This window comes from Zootoca vivipara, chromosome 2 (genome assembly GCF_963506605.1).
Source record: "Zootoca vivipara chromosome 2, rZooViv1.1, whole genome shotgun sequence".
Classification (NCBI taxonomy): Eukaryota; Metazoa; Chordata; class Lepidosauria; order Squamata; family Lacertidae; genus Zootoca; species Zootoca vivipara.
In genome coordinates this window covers 68,445,698-68,466,071 of record NC_083277.1, presented here as the reverse complement: position 1 = coordinate 68,466,071, position 20,374 = coordinate 68,445,698, and the positions used below count along the sequence as shown (strand labels likewise).

At 42.4% G+C, this 20,374-nt stretch overlaps 1 protein-coding gene across 4 annotated transcripts in view; it reads right to left on the bottom strand.

The window, feature by feature from the left end:
* PPP2CA (protein phosphatase 2 catalytic subunit alpha) overlaps positions 1-20,374 on the bottom strand; it is a 65,258-nt gene that overhangs the window by 23,007 nt on the left and 21,877 nt on the right. The window contains exons 11-13 of one of the 4 annotated variants that reach the window (XM_035105439.2): positions 19,623-19,782; positions 17,870-17,967; positions 17,223-17,412 (exon numbers count right to left, since the gene is read on the bottom strand). In XM_035105439.2, coding sequence (XP_034961330.1) covers positions 17,374-17,412; positions 17,870-17,967; positions 19,623-19,782 — 297 coding nt within the window. In that variant the 3' untranslated portion in view covers positions 17,223-17,373. Of the gene's footprint in view, positions 1-17,222; positions 17,413-17,869; positions 17,968-19,622; positions 19,783-20,374 lie in introns of those variants that run through there. The other 3 variants (XM_035105442.2, XM_060271673.1, XM_060271674.1) reach the window with 3 other exon arrangements.

Here is a 20,374-nt window from a genome sequence, read left to right as displayed (position 1 = left end):
TGTAATCAAATAAAAGCAGTCATGCCTGTCCACTTAAAAGACATCTCAGCATTCCTGAATGATAATATTTAGTATTTACAGCTTTTAAGTGTTCAAGGTGCTCAGGAAATATTACAGCAACTTGTACAACAATCCTGCAAGGTAGGTCAGTATTATTACTCCCCTGTTGCAGGATGGGAGTTGCTTCTAAGAGACTGCAACTTCCTGAGGACTCTCAGCCACTACAATGAAATGTAGTGGCTAACAGAACAAGCTATGAACCAGGAACATATTAATTCAAGTGTGAAACAAGTCAAATAACAAATAACTGCAGGCCCAGAAACATGGCAGATTTCAGCTAAACTTGGTTGGTTGTTAGAATCTTGCACCACAATGGCAGATATTTCTGGACCTGTTTTTCTATCTAGTTCAATTATTGCAATCTTATATATCTCAGTTGCAAGGTAAGCAAGGCAATACTGTATTGAGAATACAGGCTGCACTCCACTAGATTGTATCGAAAAGCAGCAACAGGTCTTTCCTGCTGTAGGTTGTGCATAGGGAGTTGTGCCTACTGCACTGGAATACATATGTGTGCAGATCTCTGGATGTTGTACAGTCCTGGAGTTTTTGCCAAGTGTTCAGTTATTACTGAGCATGTTCTAGTGGTGAGGGATTCTGCATAAGACCTAAAGGGATCAAGGAAAGCAAGAACCAAGATTTAGCAGCCAAAGACATTCTGTCAGCTCTCAGGAGCAAAAACAATCAAGTTCTACATCAGATACCTCTGAAAATGGAGCCAATATGAAGAAGGAAATTCAGAAGCAGCCTAAAGAGCAATTGCTTACTTGGTTGATAGTTATATCTGCTACTATTGGACATAATTTGACCCAAAAAAGTGGGAATAACTGAAACTTGTGTCTTTTGCCAGGTGTGCACTACATGACTTTCCAAACCAACTGCCCAGTACAGTACTATGATCTGGCATTTGCTTGATAGCTCTTTGACCCGGGCAGGTTGCAAATACAGGTGTTTTGCTGAGTAAGCAACAATGTATCACAGGAAGGCTGCTTACAGCTTGATAGATCACAGGTTGTGCCGATCTGCAGTAACCCCAGTTGATGAGGGTCATATATATCAGTCACTATATTTTATTGAACCCAAGAAATGGCAGAGCTAGCAAAGGAGAAAGCAAACTGGATCCATTGTTTACACCAGGCATAGGCAAACTCAGCCCACCAGCTGTTTGGGGACTACAACTCCCATCATCCCTAGCTAAGAGGACCAGTGGTCAGGGATGATGGGAGTTGTAGTCCCAAAACATCAGGAGGGCCGAGTTTGCCTATACCTGGTTTACACGGTGTCATTCAATTCAGCAGTGATTACATTCCATTTTGTTAGGCCTGCCCACAAAATATACAGTATTGCAAAAACATGGAATAAACTGATGTGCAGCACTCCTGACAGCATCATCATCACTATCATTTTGTGTGTGTGTGTGTGTGTGTGTGTGTGTTTTAGTAGCAGGCATAGGTAAAGGGTAAAGGGGCCCCTGACCATCAGGTCCAGTTGTGTCCGACTCTGGGGTTGTGGCACTCATCTTGCTCTATAGGCCGAGGGAGCCGGCATTTGTCCGCAGACAGCTTCCGGGTCATTTGGCCAGCATGACAAAGCTGCTTCTGGTGAACCAGAGCAGCACACGGAAATGCCGTTTACCTTCCCACCGGAGTAGTCCCTATTTATCTACTTGCACTTTGATGTGCTTTCGAACTGCTAGGTGGGCAGGAGCTGGGACCGAGCAACGGGAGCTCACCCCATTGCAGGGATTCAAACCGCCGACCTTCTGATCAGCAATCCCTAGACTCTGTGGTTTAACCCACAGCGCCACCTGGCATATGAACTCCTAAATTAGATCAGGATAGTAGCCTTAAAAGAGGGTTATATAACTCTTTCTACCCACATATCTCAGATGGAAATCACTCCCCTGATATTGCTTTTTGGTGGGGAGACAATACGTATACACTTATCTCTCCCCCCCTCCAGCCACCACATGCACACTCTTATTCAGGCTAGCAGCAGGGGTCAATTTCAATATTAAAAATGACATGAGATAAAGGGTTAAGCAACCTTCCCTTTGGCACTGCTGTCCCAAACCAATGTGTGGCCTCCCACAGATGTTCTCAAGGTCCTCAAGAATAAAGCAAAACACAGAATTCTCATATGATGTCTGTTTGCATCTGGATAATTCTGAAAGTTGAAGCATGCCTCCCCCTCACATACACCAACCCCTTGTAGGACAAATTTTATGAAGTGTGGCATGAGAAATTGACAGCCAGATCAGGCAGGGAGAAGAGAAAAGCAAATGCTCTGCCAATGTTAAAAAAGAGGCTTGAGGCAGGGATTTCAAATGGCCTGGGACTCTGAAGAATGACAGCTCCTGTAAAACAAAATAAGGAACAAGGAGATGGAATGAGGGAAGGTTAAATACACAGAAGTGGCATTGAGCAAAGGGAAATGTGCAAGTGTTTCAAAAGAAAAGGCGTGTAAGTTTCTGTAACCCAGAGGCTGGATTGACTTACCCCGAAACAGGTTTTGTTGGGTATCAAGTGCTTCGTTTGTGTTAACTTGACAGTTCACTCAAGGACTTGATGTTCTTCGGAATGTTGTATTTCAGGGGTGGGGAACCTGTAGCCCTTCATACATTGCTGTTAGACTACAATTTAAACCAGTTTAATTTATTTTACAGATGTATAAACCGCTTCACAGCCTGAGGCCATCAAAGCCCTCAACAAGATAAAAATGAGAAAACACAAACTTTATTTTATTTATTTATTGAATTTATATACTACCCTATACCCAGAGGTTGATTGATTGATTGATTGATTGATTGATTGAATTTATATACCATCCTATACCTGGAGGTCTTAAAAACAACAAGCTTAAAAGCAAGGCCATTTGTGGTGTTACCTTCAAACCCACTTGGATCCTGAAGAAAGAGAAAACTGTGCTTAAGGCTCGACTCTTAAGGAAGTACAGCTATGCACTGTGCTCCGTTCCATATGTGGAAGTAACTAGGAAAAAAGGAGCAGTTTGGGCAAGGAGAACAAGTAGGTGAGAGTAAGCTTCCCCTTGTATAATTTTTTCTTTTTAATTAAACAAATAGCCAATATTGGTCAGGAAGCCATGTTTCAGATCAGCACCACAGCCTGGGGGGGGGGAGGGCTTTAACGTCTTGTTCCTGCCACGGTCCTGATCCAAACCAGTGCCCCAGCCAGCTATTCACAACAGGTGGAAAGCTGCCATTGATGCCTATCCCTCACCCACAATTCCACCACCACCATCACAGTACAGTATCTTCGTTCAAAACAATAACAATGAGATAAAAGCAAATGTCACATCTAATTTATTGGTGTCGCGACACCATTAAAGTGAGGATTGGCAGGGCTCATGAAGAAGAGAAGAGAAGGAGTTTGGATTTGATATCCCGCTTTATCACTACCCTAAGGAGTCTCAAAGTGGCTAACAATCTCCTTTCCCTTCCTCCCCCACAACAAACACTCTGTGAGGTGAGTGAGGCTGAGAGACTTCAGAGAAGTGTGACTAGCCCAAGGTCACCCAGCAGTTGCATGTGGAGGAGCGGAGACGCAAACCTGGTTCACCAGATTACAAGTCCACCACTCTTAACCACTACACCACACTGGCTCTCTCATGAGAGCTAAGGTTAGGGCCATGTGTGTTCTGGGGTGAAGGTGGAGGCATGGGGCTGGTGTGCTCAAAGTATGATTGCCACCTCTTCACCAGAGAGGTTTCATATCCTTACCCGGATTCTTATGAGCTGCAGAAATTCAACAGGCAACACTTTTTTTCTCACCACAGAAAAGCTGCACCTGTGGAATGTTTGCTTTGTCATTGTGCAGGCATGTAAGACTCAGAGTGCCTGTCATCAGCAATATCAACAAAGCAAAAAGCATGATGGGCAGCAGGATCCTCCCATCGAATGCTCATTTCTGCTCCCCGAGATAAAGTGTCTCTTTAGTGTCCAACTTCTGCTTTGTGCAGTGTCGCAGTGACAAGAACACGTAGTATAGCCCATCCCAGATGCACAATGCAAGAACTAACGTTATGACTGGCTGAACATTCAACAGTGAAATTTTAACCAACCAAAGAAAAGGTGGGTTGATAGCATTGAAAAAGGGACTTTGGTAGAGTAAAATACTTGATAGGGATGGAATATGTACATGTGCATCTAGATTGCTCCCTAATTTATATTTTATGATGCCATTGCAAATTTATTATTATTATTATTATTATTATTATTATTATTATTTAAATATGTCATTAAAAGCTGGAATATATGGTGAAGGCTTCCTCAAAAACAACATCTATTTTTATTTACTCTGGCAGGCCTTTAACTCCACTGAAGTGCATCTAAAAGGAATATAGACCTTGGGAAATAATTTACTACAGGGAAACTGCTGTTAAACAAACCCTGCTGCGTTTCACTACATCATGCTTTGAATCACAGCCAAATTCCAATCACGTGACGTACTTAAGAGGAGAAAAATTAGGGTGTTTCCCTGTGCATAATTCACGTGTGCGCCCATGCCATTCTCAGCGTCACTCAAATTCCGATCTATCTTTTTCTTTCTTTCTTTGGCGATCACTCGTATCCGAGTAAGATTGATTTCCATAAACACGGTTTTAACAATAGGCCCATAAGTGACTGTGGAGGCCAATTCTGGATCCACACATCCTTCCACAGTGGGGACATTGGTTTCCGGGCAGGAGTTAATCATGGTGTGGATTTGCCACACCGTGATTAATTTCCTCTTAGCACGTTTCTCCCTTGTGTCCTGAGTTTGAGTGTCTTCAAAGCCCATGACACCTTTGGTAAAGGCTGTTCTCCAACTGGAGCGCTCGCAGGCCAGTGTTTCCCAGTTGTCAATGTTTATAGTACATTTTTTTAGATTTGCCTTGAGACAGTCTTTAAACCTCTTTTGTTGACCACCAGCATTACGCTTTCCATTTTTAAGTTCGGAATAGAGTAGTTGCTTTGGAAGACAATCATCAGGCATCCACACAACATGACCAGTCCAACGAAGTTGATGTTGAAGAATCATTGCTTCACTGATATTAGTTCGCCTGTCTTCCCAAGTGATGTGTAAAAAATTCTGGAGACACCATCTTTCAAGCAGTTGGAGATGGCGTTTATAAGTGGTCCATGTTTCACAAGCATATAGTAAGGTTGGTAGTACAATAGCTTTGTAAACAAGCATTTTGGTTTCCCTGCAAATGTCCCAGTCCTCAAACACTCTGCATTTCAATCGGGAGAAAGCCGCACTCACAGAGCTCAGGCGATGCTGGATTTCGACATCAATGTTGGCTCTTGTGGAAAGGTAACTGCCTAGGTAGGAGAAGTGATCGGAGCTTCTGCCATGATATTGAGAGCCTCATGGTACCTCTATGCATTGGGTTCTTTTAAAATTCCCTCTAAGCCAAATCATAATGGTTGTTGTTACTTCAGAGAGCACATTGAGCCACATTCCCAGCTGTGTGGAGCTTTTAAAATGCTCCCATCGTGGGAAGCCACAGAGATATGCCAGAGACCTGCACATTTAGGAAGTCATAAATTCGATGTTAATAAGCAACTGCATTTTGCTTTTATTTAGTCAATGCAATTATTACTATAGAAACAAGAGATGTGGCAACAGACTCTCATGAGTCAGACTGGCCTTGGGCAGAAATGGGTGCAGTTCTTGTGACTTCACAAAACGGCTATAAATCATTCATGTCAGATTCTGTCCTGTGACTTCATGTGGGGAACACAAAAGAACATGCTAAAGTAACTCATGATTATTATCCATTGGATACCAAGGGAAGTTCTACTGTAAGTCTTTCCGAAGACATCTGAAGGCAGCCCTGTCAAGTTTTTAATGCCTGGCGTATAGTTGTGTTTCTTTTTTATGTGGGAAGCTGCTCAGAATGGCTGGGACAATCGAGTCAGATGGGTGGGGTATAAATAATAACATATTGTTATTGTTATTATTATTTTCAGCCAAGTCAGAAAGGTTAAGAAATGCTAAAAGTTGCTTCAAATTGAATCACTGCTTGTATGATTTAGCAGTCTGCCAGGCTCCAAATACTATGGTTTAACTACTGGGGTAGAAGGATTCGTCTGCTATAGTTTTCAGATAAATTCCCATAGAAATTCATATACAGTAAAGAATGACCACATTGTTCTGAACTGGAGTTTCTCATGTGACCCCAAAAGCTTTTAAAACTGCAACAAGAAGGAATTCTCAGTGTTAATTAGCAGGTGGACACTGGTGACTCAAGAGTCCCCCACATTCTGTTAAATATAACTGGATAGCTGTATGTCTGATGTAATTTTGCCTTATATAAGTTTGTATAGTTTCCATGCATAGGAAACAAAGGTTTGGCTTTAAAAAGCCAAATTACTCCCCCCCAATTACTCCTAATTTCCTAATTCAGGTCTGAAAAACAAGACTCGCTAGCAGAACAAGACTTGCAATTGTAGCCTCAGAATCTGGATTGCTTCTGAGAAGCTGGTCAACAACTATTTTCAGTGACTCACTGCTCCCTCCATCACTGCTGCCACATAACTGGCTGGGGTTAAACATTTGTGTCATCAATGAGAAAGGAAGAGATGACCATTTGTTTCTGCAGGCCGCAGTAAATTCACTCTCCCTCAATTAGACATTGGGGGTTGGAATCAGTTTGCGTTTAAGATGATGAATTTATCGAATTTGGACTTTCCGAAACAATCTGGGAATCGAAACCCAGCCATCCTTTGAAATTTGCTGTGCAGTTCTCCAACCCAATAATGTTTTCAAAAATGTGTGTATTACCGGTAGGGGGAAATGTGCGTAAAACAGAAGACAGTGAAAAATTACAGGCATGCATTATATTAGGAGAAATTGCTTGCAAAAGCATGTACATTAGTCAAAACTGCGTACAAAAATATGTTTATTGGGAGAAAGTCATACTAAAATGCCGAATAATTTTTATGGGGATTTTAAAAAGCAAAATTCACAAAGTGCTGCAGAAATGTGGTAAACCAAATTTAAGATTCATGCATCCCTACCGGAGGGCTGGCTCATATTTGTGAAAAGAGAATATCTCTACCTCTGTATTCCGTTGCGTATGAGTGATTCATAACATGATGGTTTCCCTTCAGCAATTGTTACCTACAATAGAAATGTACTTTCTAGATAGTGTACATGTATGTTATATATAGTGTATATTATTTTCACATGTTGTTAAGAGTTTAGAAAGTCTTGCTACTTGTCCACCAGCTCAGTATGTCTTGCTGATGCCTGCTGCACATTTGAACAAAGGAGTAGAAATGCTTGCATGCCACAAAAGCACAGGACAAGACAATAAAAACGAATGGGCTTTGCTGTAGCTATCTTTCTGATTCAATAAAAACATGACGGTTGGAGGATGGATGGCGGCTAACAGATTGAGGTTGAATCCTGACAAGACAGAAGTACTGTTTTTGGGAGACAGGAGGCGGGCAAGTGTGGAGGACTCCCTGTTCTTGAATGGGGTAACTGTGCCCCTGAAGGACCAGGTGCACAGCCTAGGAGTCATTTTGGATTCACAACTGTCCATGGAGGCACAGGTCAAATCTGTGTCCAGGGCAGCTGTTTATCAGCTCCATCTGGTACGCAGGCTGAGACCCTACCTGCCCACGGACTGTCTCTCCAGAGTGGTGCATGCTCTAGTTATCTCTCGCTTGGACTACTGCAATGCGCTCTATGTGGGGCTACCTTTGAAGGTGACCCGGAAACTACAACTAATCCAGAATGCGGCAGCTAGACAGGTGACTGAGAGCGGCCGCCGAGACCACATAACACCGGTCTTGAAAGATCTACATTGGCTCCCAGTACGTTTCCAAACACAATTCAAAGTGTTGGTGCTGACCTTTAAAGCCCTAAACGGCCTCAGTCCAGTGTACCTGAAGGAGCGTCTCCACCCCCATCGTTCTGCCAAGGGCCTTCTGGCGGTTCCCTCACTGTGAGAAGCCAAGTTACAGGGAACCAGGCAGAGGGCCTTCTCGGTAGTGGCACCCACCCTGTGGAACACCCTCCCACCAGATGTCAAAGTGGAAAAACATCTACCAGACTTTTAGAAGACATCTGAAGGCAGCCCTGTTTCGGGAAGCTTTTAATGTTTAGCAGACCATTGTATTTTAATACAGTATTTTGTTGGAAGCCACCCAGAGTGGCTGGGGAAACCCAGCCAGATGAACAGGGTATAAATAATAATTTATTATTATTAATTATTATTATTATTATTATTGTTGTTGATAACTCTACCATGCATATTGTCATTGTGTTCAATTAGCTGCAGTAGATAGCTACAGTAATTGTACACCACTTTTCTGAATTCACTACATTCAAAGAGTACTTGACTTTGGCATCAAGACTTCCTCACCACTGGAAGATGTTGCTCTGGGCTTCCTGTGGAACGTAATTCAAAGTATCATCTTGCTTTGTTAAGTTTTCATGAATTATTGAGCCCGTTCCACTTTGCAGCTTTTTCTTTATCATAATTTTGAAGCTCTTCCATTCCTGTGTGCTTCACGTGCAGGAGATTTCGTAAGACTTCAATGTCTGCTTTCTTTTAAAAAAAAAGAACTCTGCCTAGGTAACCAGTAAGGAAGTACAGTATTGTAAAACCAAGGGAATGGAGATCACTTGTGTAAAATATACCTCTGAATACCAGTTGCTGAGGAGCACAAGACAGAGAGGGCTGATACATTCATGCTCTGCTTATGGCCTTTCTATAATTAGTGTGGTGTGGTTTGGGTGTTCTTTTTAGATTTTATGTTGCTGATCCACCATGCATTACGGAACAGCAACAATGGGACTATACTCTCTTACTCCTATAAAAAGGTTCCTGATTGAACACCCAGAGAAATTCAGTTTAATGTCCATGATATGTGCAGTCAAGATAGGCTCTGAAACATCTAAATGAGCTAAGCTAAAATTACTTTATACACTCAGACTTTTAAAAGACTGCAACATATAAGGATAGAACAATTCACTGCTTCGTGTTTACTGTTCTCTATCAATAGTTTGAGGAGGGAGGGAATGCAAAACATAAGCAGTGAGAAACCATAAAGGGAGGGGGGGGACTGCATTACAGTAATTCACTATTTGCTGGATTAACATGTTTCCGAAAGCTTCTGACCTGGAAAATACAAGCAGTTTAGCAGAGTATGTACTAACTGATATGAAAAAAATAAACTAGGGCTTTTCGAATGTGCCTCATAATTCCTGGTGTGCCAGCTGGTCTTTAATAACCATGCTGTTCAAAAAAACAATTCCAGCTCACACTATTCCTCCCACTTGCTTTGGCACAATGGCTTCCAGACATCTAGCAATATAGCAAGTGCGTCCTTTCAAAATAACAGGGTAGTTCAAATCAATTGAAATCCCACTGACACTGTACTGAATAGAGTTCCAAAGTGGTCCTGATAATGTCATCTAGGGGGAGGTAAAACTGCCAGACTTCCATTAAAGAATATGGGGACAGGCAGACAGCTCCCCAGCCTTCTGTTGGTCCCTTCTCCTGTTCCAGCTTCCTTCCACATGAGTAACAAATTTTGCGATTTGCTTTCAGCTACCCTTTTCTGGCAGAATTGGTTTCAATTAGGCTACCTTTTCCACTTTTCAACACCCAGTTAAGCCTGATCTACCCATGTAGAATCCTGAAGTGACATGGTGTACTACGATACCATTTCAGATTGCCAGAAGAGGATGGAATTTCTGGATATTGCCCCCCCCCCCAATATAAAAAAGACCAGAGCCATCCCAACACTTTGCCGCTACAGGCAAAGGACAAGATAGTGTCTGTCCTCATAGATCAGACCCTTCACAATTGTGACTTGTGGACCACTAGTGATTCACAAGCTCCATTCAGGTGGTCCACCAAAATGGTCAACATTAACTTTACTTGGCGCTGCATTGTTTATTTTAATTGCAACTGTTTTGACCATGGCCAGATTATCAGACAGGTTAACAGATCATCAAGGCCTTAACCAAGGTTTGTGCTTCTCATAAAATACTATGAGTTTTGGCTATGGGGCCAGTGCTGAAGGGGAAAATGTTATTAAAATCTATGTTTTGTATGTGCGTTGATTTGCAGGAGAAAGCTTATTAAGTGCTTCACTGAGACGCCCAGTAATTTGGAGCTGCTTGATGAGTTGTAAAATACAATGCTGTATCAAGTTGTTTCAAGGATTTACCCCACCATCAGCACACACCCACACTCACACACGTTAGCAAGGGCCCAAAGTTGTTTCCAGAAAGCAGGAAGTTCTCCTGAGTAGCACTTCCGAAAAGGGGCACAAACATCAGCATTTTGGCAGAGAAATACCTGTGTGATACCAGCCAAATCAGACTTCAGCAAGCTACAAGCAAATGAGCGAGCTCTGCTTCAGTTTGGCACAATCAGGGACAAGAAAGAGCCTAGCTAGAATTTGGAGCCTATAATGAAAGCTGTCTTTCTCCAGCACCCAATGATTTATCTCAAAAAAACTGTAAGCTATCGTTTGAGGAAATTATCCACTTGTTTTCTCCTGACAGTCATCTCTTGCTGCTAGCAGCAGCTAATACTTAATTTTTTAAAAGATGATATCCTGCTTTTTTCCAGCAGGTGGACTCAAAGCAAACCAGGTAGACTCAAAAGCTAGCTAGAGCTATTCCACAAGCCATATTCTTGTTCTTACAGTTTTCTTTGGGCCTTAGTAGTGCTTGCCAGATCTAACAATATCCTTATCCCAATATAATAGCAAGGTTAGCTTTGTGCAAGTGGAACAATGGTTCTTCTCACTTAACAGTGCATGGGTCTTTCTTCCCTTTCACTTCTTCCATTCTATGTCAGATGCCCAGGAGGCCTAATTTGCTGGTACTGTATATAGGTAGCCATCTTTCATTAGTGAAGCTCCTATCTGCAGTGGCTGAAACCTTTTTTTTAGGCCTTTGGGCATATTTTGGATTTTTGAGCAAGTGCCATAGGCACAAGTAAGCTTCCCGTTACTTTTCTCCCCTGCACCTGCCCCATCACAGGGGCGGACTTTGGTCTTTCAAATTCCAGCAGTGCCCTCTGCAAGGCCAAAATTCAACACCCCCACCTCTGACCTTCCATTCTGCATGTACACTATGTCGTAGCTGCATCGTCCCCCTTGTTTCCCCGCACTGGGCACTGATCCCAGTCACACTACCCTAAATCTGCTTCTGCCAACAACTCATAAAAGAGAAAGTGCACACACATTTTTCCCAAGGGAACTGGGTAAAAGTCCAATTCAGTATAATTATTCTGAGCCTTCAGAAGTGCATACAGTAGAAAGAGGAAATGGGAAAGAGTGTCACCCTTCCAACTTCCTCCTTCTGTTCTATATGCTTTACAGTGATTCCTTGTGTTACGTACTTAATCCGTTCCGGAGGTCCGTTTGTAACAGGCAACCGCTCGTAACATGAGGGCAAGCTTTCTTGTTGGTATTAAAGGGTTAAGTTACACTAGTCGCTCTAAACACTGAGCAGCTGAACCTAATTAAGCATCCGGGAATGTAAGACAGCCTGTATAAATAGTCAGTTCCTTGATGTGTTCTTTCTCTTAGGAGCGTTTTTTCTCTCAGTAGTGTTATCTCTTAGTTTTGGTTGCTGTGTGTAGGAGTGATGCCTCAAGTTTGTGCACTGAGGCACAGTTTTGTTTAAGTTTTTACTTGGCCAGAGATGAAGAATGTCTGCCTTATCTCCTGGCTACGTTTTTGTAAATAAAGCCTTTTGAGTTTGCAACCTGCTCCAGAGTTCCTGAATTAACTCTTGCTGACTCACCTTACTCTTTGCCGTTGTGCTAAAAATGCTCTGCTGAAAGGGAAGATTTACGTCCGGAAGCGTGACTGGACCGGTAACTTTGTTTACTTAAACACAAGCTAATTAAAGCTTATGGACAGGTTATGGTCAGTGCGTGAAAAGAGATAAGGTTTGAAGTCCAGAGTGATTTATGAAAGGACTGGAGCGAAGCCAAGAAGAGGTTGCCAGCAAAGGGGAAAGCAAAAGAAAGCAGCTTGAGTCCTGCAATGTGCTGAAAGTTTTAAAGAGGCACTGTGCAGTTTTGAACTCGCTGGAAGACGCCTGCAGGAGCCACCTCATTAGCTGGGAAGCAAGCAAGCAGTCTACAAGTGTGTGAGTATTTTTTCCTAAACCCCAGGGAGGATGGCACAGCCCCAGGAAAGTTTTATAGTCCCCTTTTCAAGGCTGAATGGGAAAAATTGGCAGGACTGGAAGGCCAGGGTGAGGGTCTGGCTGCAAGCTAAAGAGTTATGGGACTGTACACAGGCATCTCCTGTGGAGGCTGCAGAAGACGCTTCAGCAGCAGACAGGGCGATAGCTGCAGCTGCAAAGAGACGTGATCGTAAAGCTCAAGGTCTTTTAACGTTAGCGGTGGGCGAGGAACAAATGCCTTATGTAGCTGAGTTACAGTCCACGCATGAGGTCTGGACGACCCTGGAGCGGTTAAATTCCAGAAACACTGCTGGGGCCAGGATCCATGCCACGAGGACTCTGTTTGAGTTACGTCTGCAGCTGGGAGCATGTGTGAAAGAGCACATTGCCAAGATGGTCTCTGTCTTTAACCAATTAAGACAACTGAACATTCCTTTTACACAGGAGCAGCAGTCATATATTTTGTTGTCCTCTCTTGATAAAAGTTACCAGACTCTTGCTCTGACTCTGGAATGCATGAAAGCCAGTGACTTAACGCTGGAATATATTTCATCTAGACTTGCAGATGAACAGGATAAGAGACAAAGAGAAAAAGGCTTGTCTGAAAGGGGAGGCTGTGCTGTGCCCAGGAGTGGGGGTGCAGAGCCTGAGAACACAGTGAATGCCTTTGCAGTTAGACGCTGCTACCGCTGTGGTTCTCCCTCCCACTTAATTAGGAATTGTCCACGTGATGCAGGCCAGGACAACTTCAAAGCCGTTGCCCCTAGTTACCAGATAAGGAGTTCCAGAGGACGGCGGAGACGAGGAGGAGGGCGTGGCCAAGCCCACAGCTCACAGCACATAGCTTCAGCTATGGCTTTAAGGGGAGCTCGTGACTGCAAGAGTGATCAACGGTGGATTATTGACAGTGGTGCATCCCATCACCTGGTGGCGCCATCTAGTGTTCGTTTGAAAAATTGCAGGCAACTTCAAACTCCAAAAATTGTCAAGATGGCTGATTCATCCACACGTTCTCTAGGATCCGTAGGCACAGTGTTCCTGACCTGTTTGAACACAGAAATTGATGCCTATGTGCTAGAGGGGATGAAAGGGTGTATTTTGTCTGTATCAACACTTGACAGAGATGGGTTTAAAACTGTGTTTGAAAGTGGGTTTTGCACTATTTCCAAGGATGGGGTGTCTCTTTTACAGGTGGAGTGCAAGAATGGACTATACAGCTTTGAGACTAATTCTGATGCAGTTGAACAGGTCCAAGCTGGCTGTATAAACTCTCCCACTCATGATTATTGCGTTCATTTTTGGCACAGGCGTCTCGGACACATTAACTTCCAATACGTTAAGAGACAGCCTGAATTATCTGAAGGGTGTAAGCTAAACAAATGTACAAAGTTTTTGGATTGCACTGCTTGTAAAAGTTCAAAAATTCACAGGTGCAGCTATCCCAGGTCAGATAGGAAATCTGACAAAGCGTTTCAGCTTGTGCATATGGACTTATGTGGTCCGATGCCTACCGCTAGCTTCGGAGGTTCGAGGTTTGCGCTTTGTCTCTCAGATGACAAGACAAAGGTCACATGGTGTTTTCCAATTAAGACAAAAGGGGATGCTGCTGAAACAGTTAAAAATTGGGTTCAAGCAGTAGAACTTGAATTTGGTACTAGAGTCCTTGCGTTTCAGTCGGACCGCGGTACGGAATTCACCGGGTCTGTGCTGCAAAATTTCTTTAAGAAAAAGGGAATTAAGCATCGTCTGTCCACCCCTTACTCACCCCAAGAAGGGGGCGTAGCCGAACGCAAAAATAGAGTTTTGCAAGAGTTGGCAAACTCTATGCTGTACGATGCGCAGCTACCTCAGAGTTATTGGGCGGAAGCTTGGACGACGGCCACTCATGTTTTGAACCGCGTTTATAATTCTGTTATAGACACCACGCCATATTTTGCTTTATATGGCAAGAAACCCAAAGTGAATTACTTTAGGGTGTTTGGATCTCCAGCCTATGTTCTCATTCCAAAAGCGTTAAGGAGAAAGGGAGGTCCAAGAGCAAAGAAACTCATTTTCTGTGGGTACGAACCGTGCACTAAAGCTTGGAGGTTCGTGAATCCAGATGGGGATACTACCAAAGTGGTCATCAGCAGGAGCGCTGAATTTTGTGAGCAGTCCGGTTGGACTCGCTTGCATGGTAACCCCGATATTTTGAGGGATGATTTAGGAATTCACACTGGAGAGGAAAATCCAGAGGGTGGTGAACCAGAACAGGATGATGGTGCACAGGGTTCAGATGTAGACTCTGACCATGCACAAGGAACATCTCCTAAGGCAGAGAAGCCTGAGTCTAGGAGTGCTCCGACATCGCCCACAGGTAGACCTAGCAGGCAGAAAAAGCGCAGCAGGTCGCCAACAACGCCAAGCCCAAGGGAATTATCTAAACGAAGGTCTTTATCCCTAGAGGCGCATCCAGATTTAAAGTCTGAGAAAGGTTCTGACAGCCAACAGTCAGAGGGGGAACAAGAGGTGGAATTGCGTAGGTCCAAACGCACCACAAAGGGCAAACCACCAGAGAGGTTTAAAGTGACAAGTGTATATGTGAATTTAGCCCAATGTGAGCCAGAAAGCTACACAGAGGTACAACAGCTTTCAAGCTCAGAAGCTGCAAAGTGGCAGGAAGCGATGGAGAAAGAGATGGCTTCTATGAAGTCTCTCGGTGTGTTTACATCCACTGAACTTCCTAAAGGCCAACAAGCAGTGGGATGTCGATGGGTATATCGTATAAAGCCTACAACCACTGGTGAGCTGCAATACAAAGCCCGACTAGTTGCCAAAGGGTTTTCGCAGCGCAAAGGCATACACTATTCCCAAATCTATGCCCCTACTGCGAGGTCAGAGACATTAAGAATGCTTTTAACTTCTTCAGCTAAGAAGGGAAACAAGCTATTTCATTTTGATGTCAATGTGGCTTATTTGAATGCAGATTTACAGGAGGAAGTGTATATGATGCCACCGCCAGGTTTTGAGGGAGACAAGCCAAACCAGGTCTGGCGTCTACACAAATCCATCTATGGGCTGAAACAATCTGCCCGCAACTGGAATGTCTGTTTATCTGATGCTCTAGAGAGCATGGGGTTCAAGAAGAGCATGGCAGACGCATGTCTGTACTTAAAAAGTGCTGGTTGTAAGCAAGAAGCGGTTCTGATATTTGTTGATGATCTATTGTACTGTGGAAAGGATGATAAATGTGCACAAAAGTTTGCCACAACACTTGGGAAAAGGTTTAAGCTAAAATCTCTAGGCACTGTATCCGTGTATCTAGGAGTTAAAATACAGCAAGATGAAAAAGGAAGTTATTGGCTCAGCCAAGAGGCTAAAATCCAACAATTACTAGAAAGATTTAAAAATGGATAAATGTGCTGGTGTAAAAACCCCAATGGAATTAAGTTATGTAAAAGATGCTCAAGCCGAGCAACAAGCAGAGTTCAATAATCCTGAGGTTTACCAGTCAGCAATAGGCAGTCTACTCCACATTGCACAGTGGACTCGGCCTGACATTACGTATGCTGTGAATATGTTATGTAGACAAGCTGAAAAACCATCCACTCATGCTTGGCAAGGAGTAAAAAGAGTGTTGCGATATCTCCAAACTACCAAAAGTCTTTGCCTAAAACTGTCAGCAGAGGGCAGCACAGAACTTGAATGCTGGGCTGATAGCAGTTGGGCAGATGCTGGACAAGATAGAAAATCAGTTTCAGGAATGGCTATAAAATTTGGAGATGCATTAATTGGTTGGAGATCGCGAAAGCAATCACTCTTAGCTTTAAGTTCGACTGAATCGGAATTCAATGCAGTATCTGATGTTTGCAGAGAACTTGAGTTCTATAAACAACTGGTTCAGGAATTGTTTGGGGAATGTCCTCTACCCATCAGAATATGGGAAGATAATCAACCTTGCATTAGATCAGCTGAATCAGGACAATTCAAGGCACATACGAAACATCTTGACATCCGTTATCAAAACGTTTATCAAAGTGTAAAACAAGGTTTGGTTAAGCTACAGTACTGCCCGAGTAAAGATAATCTCGCAGATGGTTTTACAAAAGCGTTGAGTTTGCAATCACATCAAGATTTCTGTTCAGGTCTGAATTTGAATTAAGTTTGTTACAGCTCAGTGTCACGAGCGAGAGGGGGTGTTGGTATTAAAGGGTTAAGTTACACTAGTCGCTCTAAACACTGAGCAGCTGAACCTAATTAAGCATCCGGGAATGTAAGACAGCCTGTATAAATAGTCAGTTCCTTGATGTGTTCTTTCTCTTAGGAGCGTTTTTTCTCTCAGTAGTGTTATCTCTTAGTTTTGGTTGCTGTGTGTAGGAGTGATGCCTCAAGTTTGTGCACTGAGGCACAGTTTTGTTTAAGTTTTTACTTGGCCAGAGATGAAGAATGTCTGCCTTATCTCCTGGCTACGTTTTTGTAAATAAAGCCTTTTGAGTTTGCAACCTGCTCCAGAGTTCCTGAATTAACTCTTGCTGACTCACCTTACTCTTTGCCGTTGTGCTAAAAATGCTCTGCTGAAAGGGAAGATTTACGTCCGGAAGCGTGACTGGACCGGTAACTTTGTTTACTTAAACACAAGCTAATTAAAGCTTATGGACATTTCTCTAATGGCACCTCCTCCTGCTGCTGCACCGCCGGAGCATGACTTCTGCTCGCATCCTGGGGCAAAGGTCGCAACAAGGGGCATCTACTTCCGGGTTAGCGGAGCGCGTAACCCGTAGCATTCGTAAGGGGGACGGGACATAACACGAGGTACCACTGTACAAGGGATAAAAAGGTAACCACCCCAATTGTCTCATGACCAAGGGGCAGAGGCCTCGTGGGCACCAGTGGAAGACCTCAAAGGTCCCATTGCATCTATAGGCACCACACTGGTGACCCCCCCCACTTGCCTTAAACTTACTATACAGTATATTGTAAAAATGAATGTTTTTGTGACCATCACATTTCAAAATACTTTATTAGAGGATCTACACATGGTATGCAGAGTTATTCATGAAACTTTTTTAATGAAAAGCTTTTTTGAAAAGCAAGTGTCTTACTCCTCCAGACATTGTACATCTTCCCAAGATGCATGCTGTTTCACGGGCAAACTTGGCTAGTTTTCATTTTGTGTATTTCCTGCATTTCCTGTGTTCTAAATATTAAATTAAAAAATATGGTTAGTTGACAGAAGCCAATTAGTGAAAACTCACTTTTTCGTCAAATTAAAAATATCTCCCTCCAAATAAAAAAGCAAAGCATTTTTTAAAAATATAATCAATATTTCTAAAAGAGTTCAGCAGCTTTTAAACAAACGTCCAGGAAATGTTCCCACTGAATGCAATTATGCATTATATTTACTTGTAAATGACTGACGAAAGGATGCAAATATTACATGTATTCTCTAATTTTCAACAACTCAGTAATTAGATATTTTAGCCAAGTCCAAGAATATTTGTACCTTGTCCAAACATTGACAAACTCTTTTACCACAATTCAACAGAGAGTTAGCTATCTTTAAATCCATTATTTTAAACTGGCATAGGCACACTTAACTCACTGTTCAGTTACAGAATCCATGTTTTTATGCTGGCTAAGAAATTAGAATTTACCTCAAGTTTTTCACGATTCTGATCCACATTTAGTAAAGATGGTATTTTAGATACTTCAGATTTCTTTGACTCCCTCTTCAGCACTCTTACCTGTTTAACTTTTACAAACAAATACCTAATTATTTCTAGATTTGGATGCTTTTCTAGTTTGAATTATCCAAAATGTACAATCCAAAGCTAAGGAAACAAAGAAAACCATGATTTAATTGAAGATTTTTTTTTGAAATGAAAGACAACTAGTTATTTTTTGCTTTAGAGCTTATTATATCATGGAAGCCTTCATTTTTTTAATTCAGATTCTTGTGAACACAATTCTGTGACCTCCCACATGGGGAAAAGCAACCGAAGGGGGCATTTTTCTGCTGAACATTGGCTAATAGGAAAATATTTGAGCACTAATCCCCCTGCCACTGATCATTCATTCAGTGGTGCTTTTAGTTCTTGACTTTGGGACACCCTCTGGGGCCCTGTAGTCCAAGAGCCCCACAAATGACCACCAGAGACAGGCATAAGCACCCCAGCTTTTTACAAAAACACAGTTTCACAGTGGCAGGCAGGCACTCATGCTGCTCCCAGGCTCTAGAACTCCCTCCCTAAAGAAGTTAGACGGGCTCCCTCCTTGTCCTTCTGCTAGCAACAGGCTTTGGGGAACTGACTGCTTTTAATGAGGGTGTTGGTGCTGTGCTGTTTTTGTTGTGATTGTATGTTTTGAGCCCCAGACAGCTAAACCGGCTGCAGTTTCATTTTCCCAGCCTTTCTCTGGATCCCACATTGGGAAAAAAACTCTTAATGGTGACACCTGGTAGGTTTGTAGGGCAATGGAGTACCCACCCCTCAGTTTAAGAAGTGGTGTTGGAAAGAGGTTACTTTTGCTTCATTTTTATAAATTTCTGTAGCTGCAAGCACAATTCTTGGAGGCCAGATTCAGCCATGCCCACCCACCACTTCAACTGCACACTTGCCACCACCACTCAACCTTTTGAATCACTTCAAATACAGAACCATAATACAGCAGCCATAATTCAAGGAACTCTGAAATTAGTTCTGTGGGCCCAAGGAAACCTTAGCCTTAGTTTTATGAAATGGAAGTCATTCCCCCTCTCACCTCAAGCTACATAGCAAAATTTTGAAATTGTGTGTGTCTGTGTGTGTTGTGTTGTGTTCAAAAGCAGTTTGTGATATGTGGGGTAGGGGTTCTGTTATTCAAAGAAAAATCTATACAGAAGATCCATGACAGTATTTTTCAACTTTTAAAATATTTACTTAAAAGCAGCTCCAAGTAAGGGTCTCTTTTTATGAAACAGCAGTACTAGGGAGGGGATGTTTTAATTCACTGCCCTTTCTAATACCAATAAATAAATAAAATCAGTACTTTTTGCTGCAGAAGAAGTACAAGCAGCATTTAAACAATGTTTGAAAGAGTCAACCTGCCTGAAACAACATTGAGGGCTAAATAAGCAAACAAATATATAGCATGAAGATTACTTCCATACAGATATGCATGCATGCATACATACATTCTAGCCCTGAGCTGATTTCTGTTTTTTAGTTTTATTTGCAAGCAGCTTTTGATTTGAAAAGGAAGGAATCTGTGCCAACTGACTCATCAAAAGAAAGCCTTAAAAAAACCGAGCAGACTATTTTGCATCATATTCCACAAATCTTAATAGATATTTAAGTTTCATTTCAGATTAAGTCATCAGAGCCTTACAATTTATCTGAAAAAAAAATCTATAGAAGATAGCAAGCATACTTTCCATTCCTTTCAGTTCTTTCTGTTGCCCCGTGGTTAGCTCTGGGAAGTGAATGTCCTTCTTCTCACATCTTGAAATATTGCGTTTCTTTCTGTTTATTGTGACCATTTGATCAATCTGAGCAGCTCTTTCATACAGAGAGACCTTCTCTATTTGGTTCTAAAAATGGAATCAGTATGTATCCAAGATAACATCTGTGCTACAGTTTCAACTTCACTATGCCTTTATGTAGTTAATTCTGACCTTGACACAAAGTACTAATAATCTTTAAAGTCTCTCTTTCGAGGAAGCTTATATCACCAGGCATGAATAAATCACTATTATGGGCTAGAAGAACTATTAGAAATTTCATCTTTCAGACAAAATCAATAGGTCTTTTTCCTTAGCAGCTGGTAGCATCCAGCAACAAACATATTTGTCTACAGTGGTACCTCGGTTTACAACCACAATTGGTTCCGGAAGTCTGTACTTAACCTGAAGCGTACTTAACCTGAAGCGAACGTTCCCATTGAAAGTAATGGAAAGTGGATTAATCCGTTCCAGACGGTCCACGGAGTACTTAAACTGAAGCGTACTTAACCTGATGTGAACTTTCCCATTGAAAGTAATGGAAAGTGGATTAATCCATTCCAGACGGGTCCGTGGAGTACTCAACCTGAAGCATACTTAACCCGAAGTATGAGTGTAATTGGTTCTGGAAGTCTGTACTTAAACTGAAGCGTACTTAACCTGAAGCGAACTTTCCCATTGA